Here is an 11,120-nt window from a genome sequence, read left to right on the forward strand (position 1 = left end):
ATCTCCGAAAGTGTCTGTTGGGTTGGCACGAATCGAGACTGGGATTTGTCACTCCGTATGACGGAGAGGTATCTCTGGGCACACTCGGTAATGCATCATCATAATGAGCTCAATGTGACCAAGTGGTTGATCACGGGATCATGCATTACGGTACGAGTAAAGTGACTTGCCGGTAACGAGATTGAACGAGGTATTGGGATACCGACGATCGAGTCTCGGGCAAGTAACGTACCGATTGACAAAGGGAATTGTATACGGATTGATTGAATCCTCAACATCGTGGTTCATCCGATGAGATCATCGAGGAGCATGTGGGAGCCAACATGGGTATCCAGATCCCGTTGTTGGTTATTGACCGGAGAGTCGTCTCGGTCATGTCTGTGTGTCTCCCGAACCCGTAGGGTCTACACACTTAAGGTTCAGTGACGCTAGGGTTGTTGAGATATTAGTATACGGTAACCCAAAAGTTGTTCGGAGTCCCGGATGAGATCCCGGACGTCACGAGGAGTTCTGGAATGGTCCGGAGGTGAAGATTTATATATAGGAAGTCAAGTTTCGGCCATCGGTAAAGTTTCGGGGGTAATCAGTATTGTACTGGGACCACCGGAAGGGTCCCAAGGGTCCACCGGGTGGGGCCACCTATCCCGGAGGGCCCCATGGGCTGAAGTGAGAGGGGAACCAGCCCCTAGTGGGCTGGTGCGCCCCTCTTGGGCCTCCCCCTGCGCCTAGGGTTGGAAACCCTAGGGGTGGGGGCGCCCCACTTGGCTTGGGGGGCAAGCCACCCCCTTGGCCGCCACCCCCCCTTGGAGATTGGATCTCCTAGGGCCGGCGCCCCCCCCTAGGGACCCTATATATAGTGGGGGGAGGGAGGGCAGCCGCACCCTAGCCCCTGGTGCCTCCCTCTCCCTCCCATGACACTCCTCCCTCTCCCTGAGCTTGGCGAAGCCCTGCCGAGATCACCGTTGCTTCCACCACCACGCCGTCGTGCTGCTGGATCTTCATCAACCTCTCCTTCCCCCTTGCTGGATCAAGTTGGAGGAGACGTCTTCCCAACCGTACGTGTGTTGAACGCGGAGGTGCCGTCCGTTCGGCGCTAGGTCATCGGTGATTTGGATCACGACGAGTACGACTCCATCAACCCCGTTCTCTTGAACGCTTCCACGCGCGATCTACAAGGGTATGTAGATGCACTCCCCTCTCCCTTGCTGCTAGATGACTCCATAGATTGATCTTGGTGATGCGTAGAAAATTTTAAAATTCTGCTACGTTCCCCAACACCTCTGAAGCGTGCGGGGAAGCCAAGATGCTGAAGAAGATCCATTAAGTAGTCCCATCTCACGGAATCAAAGGCCTTCTTGATATCAAGCTTGAAAAGCAACATAGATGTCTTGCTTCGATGCAGCCTTCGGGCGAGGTTGTGGACATAGGTGAAGTTGTCGTGGATGCTTCACTTCTTGATAAAAGCACTTTGGGCTGACGACACGAGGTCGTTCATGTGGATGGAAAGGCGAGTTGCCATCATCTTAGCCAGGAGCTTTGCCACGACATGCATTAGACTTATCGGTCTAAAGTCAGAAATATCCTCAGCGCCATCTTTCTTGGGGATTAAAGCGATGTTGGCTGAATTTAGCCAATGTAAATTGGTGGCATGAAGATTGGAGAAATGGTTGATAGCAGCCATGACATCGACCTTGATAACATCCCAACATGCCTTGGAGAACGCACCCGTGAACCCATCCGGCCCCGACGCCTTATCGCATGGCGAATCAAAGACGGCCTTCCTAGCCTCATCCATGGTGAACGGAGCCCCAATGTCACTAAGATCACAATCTGGAATGGGGATACAATCCCAATTAAAGTCCTTATGCCTTCTGGGTTCTTTCTTGATGACGGAGGAGAAGTGACTGTGGATAATATCCTTCTTGCGGTTGTGGTCGGTCACCCACCCCGCATTGTGCTTGAGGCGGTGGATAAATTTTTTCCTTTGCCGACAGTTGATTCAGAGGTGCAAATACTTAGTGTTTGCGTCCCCCTCTTTAATGTTTGTTATTCTAGAGATCTGCCGCTTCCGAGCTTTTTCAAGCACCGCCAAGCCAACCACCCTCCTCTTTAGCCTCTTCCTAAGTTCAATCTCCTGCGGGCTCAGAGACCTTGACTCTTGCGCGATATCGAGGCGAAGGATGACCTCCAAGGCCATATGAACTTGAACCTTCATGTTGGAGAAGAGGGACTTGCTCCATGCCTTCAGTCTGACACTAGTTTTCTTGAGTTTGTGATGTAGGATATGGTACGGCTCAACATGGTTGTGTCCTTCATTCCACGTATCTTGGACAGTTGTCAAGAAGCCTGGCATCTTGATCCAGAAATTTTCAAAGTGGAAGCATTTAGAGCGCTTCGGACCATTCGCGTTTGTAAGCAGAAGAGGGTAGTGGTCAGAGAGGGAGGATGATAAGGCATGCAGTATGTGGGAGCCGAACTCCAAGTCCCAATCTTCATTGCAAAAAAGCTATCAAGCTTGCTTAAAGTGGGTTCACTCTGCCCATTACTCCAAGTGAATCTCTTGTTATGGAGATGAATCTCTTTAAGCTCACATGAGTTGAGAGCGTTTCGGAACCTGACAATGCGACTCCGATCAACATTTGTACGGTTCTTATCTCTCGCCCGGTAAATTTGGTTGAAGTCTCCCGTGACCAGCTACATGGTGCCCGGTGGTGGGTTTTCGGCGATAAGCTCAGCGAAGAAGGCATCCTTAAGGTTACTTCCAGTCGGCCCATAGACAGTGGTCAGCTTGAAGGCGGTGGGAGTTGGGCTTTGGGGGTACAGAGTAACCGTTGCTGAAAGGGTGAACGACCAGAATTAGATGTTGGACAGATGTACCACATCATCGTCCCAAAGCAGGAGGATGCCACCGCGCCTACCGTCAGCCGGACGCTGGGCGAAACTTTTAAGCCTATGCCACCAATATGTGCTACAGTGAAAGCATCAACCGAATCCATCTTGGACTCCTGAAGGCAAACATTGTGACAAGGAGTAGAGGCAATGGTCTCATGAACAGTAGTGCAGCGGTCAGGACAGTTCAGGCCTCGAACATTCCAGTTCAGGATCGTGAGGTTGTGGTTGCGGTCTGTCATTTGGAAACCAGTTATACAACGATGTTCGCGGCACAACAACAACAACTGGAAGGAACGGCGACAAGGATCAGGAGCAACAACCACATCTTAGTCTGCCTCGCTAGGGCCCCTAGAAGCTGCAGCCACATACAGCAACAGCAAACAGGCGTACAAGAACTACTAAAAACCAGCCTTGCCAAGGCAACATGTAGCTGCAACAGGCTGCAGGTACAAACATGCATCTCTTCTCTAAAGATAATGAGGATGTCTAACATAACAAAGAAGCTACATCTCAGCATCACTAAGTAGCAGAAGATCAGGTCGCAGTAGCTGCTTCCTCAGAGCCCAGGTCCGGGCCTCCCTCTCCACCATGCTCGATCAAGGCGTTCTCCACCGCCGACATCAGGTCGCAGTCCAGGTTGAACAGAGCTTGTAATGCCGCAATGGTGATGTCAGGGAGACGACCATTGAACAGTTGCACAAATTTGCTGATGGCCGCCTCGGTTAGTTGCTCGCCCTCATCCATAATGCCCATGCGCTGGCAGAGAAGCCGCTCAGCAAGGGCCGCGATGGGCAGCCTCTGGTTCTTGGCACGGATCATCGGGCTGTGACGACCAAGGTTGAAGCTCGTGACGCCAGCCAAAGTCTTGCGCCTCGCAGTAGGAGGCCGTGGAGGCGTCGAGGTTGGCGGTGAGGGAAGCAATGCCGGCCTGGAGGGAACGAAGATGGGAGTGGCATCATCATCAGTGGCTTCATTGTCAGGCACCTCTTGTGTAGCAACCTCCAGGACCAACTGAGGCAGATCAGCAGCAGGCTGCTTTGGAGTGGCCAACACAAGGCTTGGCCCCAGAGAGGACGCCGAGTCCAGGACCATCTCAGGGGTGCAAGGCACTCCTGAGCTCACCGGTGTGTGCACAGGCGTGGATTGAAGCGGAGCCACATCGATGTTGAGGGATGGCTGCACAGGAGTATGCGCGAAGCAAGGGGCAGCCCGGCGCAGCCAATCGACAACAGCGGAGGGAGTCTTGATCTGGATGACATCGCAGGATGTGGTTCGAGGCGACGGCGGTGGCGAGCGTCCACGATCATCCGCTGAGGCCCGTCGGCTTGGGCGATCCAATGAGCAGGCACGGCGCCTTCCATCTCGCCCTCGGTCGCGGTCATCCCTCCCACGACCGTGATCACCGCTGCGGTCGCCGCGACACTCTTCATCCGCCCGCCGCTCAGGGGCTCGGGAGCGGCTGCGTAAAAGGCCCCTCCAGGAAGAGGAGCGATGACGATCATTGTCGCGGCCTCTTCTATCATCTCCACGGGGGCGGTCCTCGTCATCACGACGTCGTGGTGGTGGCTCCAGCCGGTCCCTAGGCCTCTCCTCCCCATCGACCACCCCATAAATCCAAGTGAAATGATCCGTGCGAGGGCGGCGAGGCACTTGGCCATTTGCATCCGACGTGTAATCCTCCAGCCGGTTCAGATGGACGATGGCACGACGCCGAAACCCACAATGGCCGATGGCAGCGGACGGGGCACCTCCAGGTCCAGTGGGAACCCGCGGCGCGAAAGTGACGTGTTGGACCTTGGGGGTGGATGACAGGTTGTCAGACCACGCCCACAGCCTCCGGCAGGAGGCATCTTCGCGATGAAGCGTGGCGATGTAACATAGGTAGATACTGTAACATAATAAATGTTATGCTACTATGTGTCATGCATGGCAATAAATTAGACCAACTATGATACTAATCTATGTTACTATGCACTATAAATGTAGTATCATACACTAATATATGATACTCCCCACCATGACCAGCCTTATGTCTGATAATATTTTCATGAGAGAAACTATTAAGTCACTTCTCACATGTATTTCAATGAGTTCCTCGCTGACCTAAAAAATATTTGAGTTCCTCGCTGGAAACAAAATACGCATGTGACGGTGGACGACGGGTGGAGAAGCGCGCGATGCGTGGGCACATGACCGACCCAGGATCCGCTCAGCCGTGCCGCGCGTGGAAAGAGGAGACGGCAAGCGGTGCCTGCCCCATCACGCAAACCGACCCCGCCGTACACTTGGAAGCTGGAATCCCTTCCAAAAAGACCGAGTTGACTGTCTGTCTCATCACGCCCAGCGCAAGGATCCAGCACCGATTCTACACACCAGAGGGTTCAGAGTTCAGACCAGGATCACGAGCTCTCCTCGCTACAAGAGAAACAACAACAATAACATTGCTTAATCGTTCTTGGAATCAATCGTTTCACATGATTAGGACCGGCTACCAAAGCTCCCAACTCCCCTGTAAACCATCGTGCGTATACTACGTGTTCATGCACTGTACTGCGATCCTTCAAGAGAATGCTAGTCACCGCTACTCCTGTACGCATCAACGACTCGACGTCCGCCACACCACACACAGAGAGTGATTAATCAACGGGTTTCCTGTTACGTGTTCCTCGGGGCACCGGCCGTATTATATACTCCATCGCCATGGGAACCATGACCAAGCTCCAAGCCACGCACGCATGCATGGGGCTCTGCGATCGGCATGCATGCCGTCGCCTTGGTTGCTGAATCCGGAGGAGAAAAAGAGAGAAAGAAAACACCCTCCTCCCTCGGAGAGCGTCTGCGGTTCACGACATGTCCTTGGGACGCCGCAGCTTGACAAATGACAACTTGACAAGGGACAGACTTTCGCCCGCGCCCAATACAAAAACACAGGTCCGTACCACCTGGAACTACTACAAGTAATACTAGTAGAGTGAGTGGCAGCCTAGCGGAACAATCAACTTTGACCAATCGTGTGCACGCCGCAACTCCGATCTCGCCTTCCCCTATTCCTAGCTTGCTTAGCTATAAAACTAGCCCCGTCGTTTCAGCCTTGCTTTCTCCGTTCCTCAGACTCGTCAGATTTCAGAGTTCGGTAGCGTGGTTGTTACCATGAGCTGCGCGAGCCTGCTGCTCCTGCTCTGCGTCCTCCTCCTCCTTGCCGCCATCGGCCCCTTCGCCGCCGCTGCACGCAGAGGTAAGAAAATCTTTACGGCGACCAGAGCAAGGTTCTGTGTCCATTCTGTCCGGCCTGACATTGCTCTCTCTTTCCAGAACCAGCAATGGCGGCCACCGGCGACGAAGCAGATGGCGCTCAGGCCAAGCTGGCCAGGATGGAAATGGCTCTCGCAGACGGCCAGGAGGAGAGGGTGATCGTGAGGAAGCAGGAGAGTACAGACTCTGACAGTTTCACCACCACAAAGTTTTCTTCGAATGCCAAGAATCGGTTCGACGGCCGGGTGCCCTTCACCGCCGATTACCACACCGTACGCAGGCACCCGCCCTCGCACAACTAGGCGGAGCTCAGCTCAGTGTACGTACTACTACTACTGGCTAGCTAAGCTGGTTGGTTGCCTGGAAATACAGTTAAATTAGCTTATAGAGTAACAGTAACTACTAGGCTGTATAACATTTTCTCATCCTGTCTGTTCTCTCTATTCTTTGGCCCTTCTACGTAGTACCACTAGTATGCCACTCGTCTCCCTTGTGGCTTGTCAGCTATGGATTTGCTGACGTTTTGTTAGTACTGGCCACGTCCTAGTAATGATATCCTATACTACTACTGCATTTGCTGTTTTTTCTTTTCTTACAGTGTACCATATAAGCTGTTCTTACAGTGTACCGCATAAGCTGTTAATTAACTATATGTACCTTTTTGTATGCATTACTAATTGGTAAGGGTACGTTGTCCTCACAAGAAAGTAATGCTTTTGTTTGCCGTTCCAGCTGCAATGCAAACCCACGTTTAGGGCAACCCATAAATTTTCTCCCGCATCCGTCTGTGAAAGGGGAATCAATCCACGGACACGGATGCGAGAGGCCGTCATTCAACCGTAACCGCATACATTTCAAACCGCATTTTAACTAACCGGAAAAAATTCAAACAAACCGACCGATATTTATCAAAGTTCGGATAGAAAATAGCATAAATCATCCATACATATCATGGAAATTAAGTCTAGTACAATAGTGTCTCTAATTCGACTAGATCCTGGATGTCCAACAAGTTTTTTATGAACGGATCATGTCGTTCCACACATACTCCCCTTTCAGCTTCATCCAACAGTGTGTGCACGTAATGGCGTAAATGGTCTATCCTGTGATACACCACCGCATCACATGCAGGCTACATATAATGTGTAGACCAACCTTGAGTGAATGTATCAATCAACAAGTTGAGCAACATGAAGTAAAACTTACGATCTCGGGCTGACGAACCACGTCACAAAACTTGGTGACGCTGATCTGGATAACGTGCCAACGTACGAAAACGACCTCACTTGCGTGGTTGAATGATGTACATGTCATAAGGCGCAATGTGCTTTCGTGTGTGAAACTTCATGCACTTGTTCCCAGAAGGCCCCCCCTCTGCTCCTGCGTACGAAACCCGCGGGTACTACCAACACGCATCGCAGAACAACTCATCCTCCATGGTCGAGTAGCTCACCATCCTTCGCACCCTAAAAAACGACATAGCATTTGAAAGTAAGCTCAATGGCATTTGACCAAACACCTGTCGAGCATGGTATCCGCCATGGAGGTCGTCGACAAGGGGGCGGAGTGTACGTGGGTACAAACGACTCCAGGGTGGACAACTCTGTCGAGCAGGCGCGTCGGTGCTAGTTCCGGACATCCGGCAATGCCTCTGTGGCGGCTGGAGACGTACAGCAGCCTCGGCGGAGGTGGAGGGTGCGGATGCAAAGCAAGGGGAAGAAGGCGCGAAGTGGAAGGAAATGAGACCGGGAGGAGGGATTGGGTAGGTCGGGGGTGTCGGAGTCCTACGTTTCGGTTGTCCGGACTCCCGCAGACCTCCCCTAACTTTGTCTCCAATTTGCGGGAGAAAAAGCGTCCTGACCATCCCGCGGACCGATACAGAACCGCGTTGGATTGCTTTCACGGTTCAGACGGATGCAGGCGGTTTACGGATCCACCTTGAAAATGCCCTTATTCAAAGCCCTTCAGAGTCCGGGCGGAAAACAAACCAGGTTCAACTTAGGAAGTCTAGGGTGTGCTTGATTTGGGAACTAAATGCAATGGCATGTCATGGTTTCATTTGAGCAGTTTCATTCTTGTGTTCGGTTCTGAGTCGAAAAGAATCTGATTCAACTTACCTCTTCCATAGGAATTTTGTGAGATCACCTCATAAATTGAATAAATATAACTCATTGCACTTGGACAATATATTATTCGAATTGAAGTGGCTGCAACTGCTCGACAAGGATCGGCGCTGATTTTTTTCTTTATTTTTATTTTCCATCCGCCTAGGCATAGTTGTTAGTTATATATGCACTCTAACTATTCGAGGCTTGATGTATGCTCATAGTGTTTTGTTTTCCTTTGATGCTTCATTACGAGTCAATAAAGCGTCTCTTTTCCAGAAAATGAAGTTCTCCCGAAGATTGGATAATACATTTATTTATAGTACTGAACTGAATCACAGACGGCTCTTAAGGATTCCCATGTTCAACGACAATAAAGTTATGAAGTGTTGTAAATCTTCGCATGGGCAAACCAGAGCTACTATCATGCTTCAGTTACATTCTCCAGCAATGACTGCTTCCAATGTTGAAAATCATGACTGCTTCCAATGTATTGCAACGAGTCAATCAAGACTCTTAAGTACCTGGTAATCAAAAAACTAACTAGGGCCCCTAAAGAAAACCTAACTAGGGCATATTACTAATCTTCTCCGCCATCGGCAGCAGCATGCGACGAGAAATTCCCTGCAACGTCTAGGGCAAGTTTACGCAGACATTAGTTCCAAGCAAAGCGTCGTCGAGTCAAATGAAAGCGGGAACATAGACGTGGGAGATAATCTTCCACTTGATCAAACCAGCTAGGCAGGAGATTGCTTACAGATTTGGTTGATGCCCACGTCGCAGCTCTGGACGTACTCGTCCATCGGCGCAGCACAGAGGTGGTCCTCGATGAGGCCGTCGACGGAGACGAGGTCGTTGACGAGGGTCACCACTATCTGCAGCTTCTTCACCCCGTATTCGACCGGGGCCAGCCTGGCTGCATGTCGATAGATGGTCGATTTTAGAACCCGATCAATCAAATCGGCATATACAGTACATATAGATAAGTAAATATATGGTACTGAATGTAAGACGCCTAATTCAGAGCTATTGTTGTTTGGAGGAAGAGATCGTATATATTTTGAGAAAGAAATCAACATACAGGCACCCCAGGTCAAGCCTTCCATGTTGACGCTTCGTACGGCTTCCTCCAGCTTGCCCATGTCGGTTTCATCGCCCCATGGCTTCACGTCCAGCAAAAACGACGACTTTGCTGCTGCCGCCATCGAGATCAATTCGGCTGCCGAGAGTTTTAATTTGGTCGAGCGCGGTTTCAGGGGGCGCGAGGCGACTAACCGGATTGGGGCGTGACCAGACTAATTAGGCGCATTAAGTAGGCGGTGCTGGAGGGGCGCCCCGTCGATCCGTGTAGGTCTCCAACTCGAATCCACGCACAAGATCCACCGTACGTACGTGCGTGGTGGGTTGAAGGTCAAGATTCTGGAAAATTCTTCTGGAATCTGCTTCCCTTGGAATCTGTCGTCGAGTTCTTTTCTAAGATTCTGCCGGTAAATAGGCAATTTTTTTACTAATTTAATCCATAAATAAATGATTAGCATGATATTGATAGAGTTAACGATATGCTGATACTGATCTAAACAAACACGTACCACCTAAACAGTAGACATATCTACATATAATGCTAGGCGGCAGTAGTGGCGTCCTCGGCGGCCTTTTTGTCGGCATCGGACTGAGACATGATGATGATGAAGTCGACGCGGATGTAGAGGAAGTAGCAGATCGGAGGCGAGCAGTGGCATGGTTGCTTCCCAAAAACGTATTCGCCCCTCTCCCAAAAACGTGGTCGTGACGAGACGTGGCGAGGCGGGCGGTGGAGAAGGAGTGCGCAAGAGCCTCTTCTATTCTGAAGCTCCAATAGCATGTAGAGAAATCCTTATAAAGAGGTCCAACTTCTTCTCCACTCTCGGGGTGGGACTAAACTTCCCACTACATCTAGTGCCATATAACCCATATGGGCCCTTAGAGTTTTTTCTGAAATTGTTGGATGGGCCTAAAGCCCTCCCCATATTTCAACAATCCCCCACCAGATCTCGAGGGCCCATTGTGTCCTCTGTTTCAATTACTGTTTTGATATACCAGTGTTTCAGTGAAGACCTGTTAATGTTGAACTTCACCCAGAGCAAGCAACTACACTCCTTCAAACTGAATAATGAACTAAGCCTTGAATTGTCAGTTTGACGTAAAGAAGCTTCACCACATGTCTTACTAGTACTAGGCTATCGAAGGCTGACCCCTCGGGTGGCGCATACAAGTCACACTCCTGCCCTATTCATGAGCTTACTAGAGATCACCCCAATCTCATAGACTGTGACTAGAAGTCGGACTCATATAGGTGTGTTGCTCCAAAGATCGCTTTGTAGGATAACATTTTGCTTACGTAAGCTTTGGAACACATTAAGACAATAGTCATCCTTCCATACATTATTGAGAGTATTGCATCTCCAACGGAGTGGGTTAGTATAGTTACTCTTCTCAGTTCACCACTGACTTGTTTTCCCAGGTCCTACTTCACGGGATCTTCGATCACATAGGTTGGGTTACCACCATGGCAACTCATGTGGGTCTCATACCCATCTCCCTCGATGCACTATCTATCACAACACGTGATAGCCCTTTTGTAAAGGGATCTGCCAGATTCTTAGCCATATGGACATACTCCAACGCTATCACTTTGGAGTTTCTTAATTTTCTGTCAGCTTTTAATCTCATTCTTATGTGTTTGTTGGACTTCATGTTATCCTTTGAACTCTTCACCTTAGTGATGACAGTCTGATTGTCAAAGTTCATAAGGATAGCCAAAACCGGTTTATCAACCAATGACAAGTCCATCAAAAGATCTCGAAGCCATCCTGCTTCGACACCAGATGTGTC

General features: G+C 50.3%; 2 protein-coding genes across 2 annotated transcripts; one reads left to right on the top strand and one right to left on the bottom strand.

The window, feature by feature from the left end:
• The first annotated feature begins 5,993 nt into the window (after positions 1-5,993).
• Positions 5,994-6,802, top strand: LOC119319149. Its single transcript, XM_037593633.1, has 2 exons — positions 5,994-6,127; positions 6,205-6,802. The coding sequence occupies exons 1-2, from the start codon at positions 6,043-6,045 to the stop codon at positions 6,444-6,446; spliced, it is 327 nt and encodes a 108-aa protein (XP_037449530.1). The 5' UTR covers positions 5,994-6,042; the 3' UTR covers positions 6,447-6,802.
• A 2,184-nt stretch (positions 6,803-8,986) lies between these two features.
• LOC119315787 (elongation factor 1-beta-like) lies at positions 8,987-9,469 on the bottom strand. The gene is made up of 2 exons (XM_037590272.1): positions 9,331-9,469; positions 8,987-9,165 (listed from the first exon to the last, which is right to left on the bottom strand). Exons 1-2 carry the CDS (start codon positions 9,452-9,454, stop codon positions 8,987-8,989), a joined length of 303 nt encoding a protein of 100 aa, XP_037446169.1. The 5' UTR covers positions 9,455-9,469.
• Between the last annotated feature and the right edge of the window lie 1,651 nt (positions 9,470-11,120).

Source organism: Triticum dicoccoides, chromosome 6A, assembly GCF_002162155.2.
Source record: "Triticum dicoccoides isolate Atlit2015 ecotype Zavitan chromosome 6A, WEW_v2.0, whole genome shotgun sequence".
Taxonomy (NCBI): Eukaryota; Viridiplantae; Streptophyta; class Magnoliopsida; order Poales; family Poaceae; genus Triticum; species Triticum dicoccoides.

What these genes read in the sequence shown, in the direction of transcription:
- LOC119319149 (XM_037593633.1), top strand. Translation starts at nt 6,043, where the DNA reads ATGAGCTGCGCGAGCCTGCTGCTCCTGCTCTGCGTCCTCCTCCTCCTT. An exon ending in CGCCGCCGCTGCACGCAGAG is followed by an intron (nt 6,128 to 6,204) that starts GTAAGAAAATCT and finishes CTCTCTTTCCAG; the next exon opens with AACCAGCAATGGCGGCCACC.
- LOC119315787 (XM_037590272.1), bottom strand. Translation starts at nt 9,454, where the DNA reads ATGGCGGCAGCAGCAAAGTCGTCGTTTTTGCTGGACGTGAAGCCATGG. An exon ending in AGGCTTGACCTGGGGTGCCT is followed by an intron (nt 9,166 to 9,330) that starts GTATGTTGATTT and finishes ATCGACATGCAG; the next exon opens with CCAGGCTGGCCCCGGTCGAA.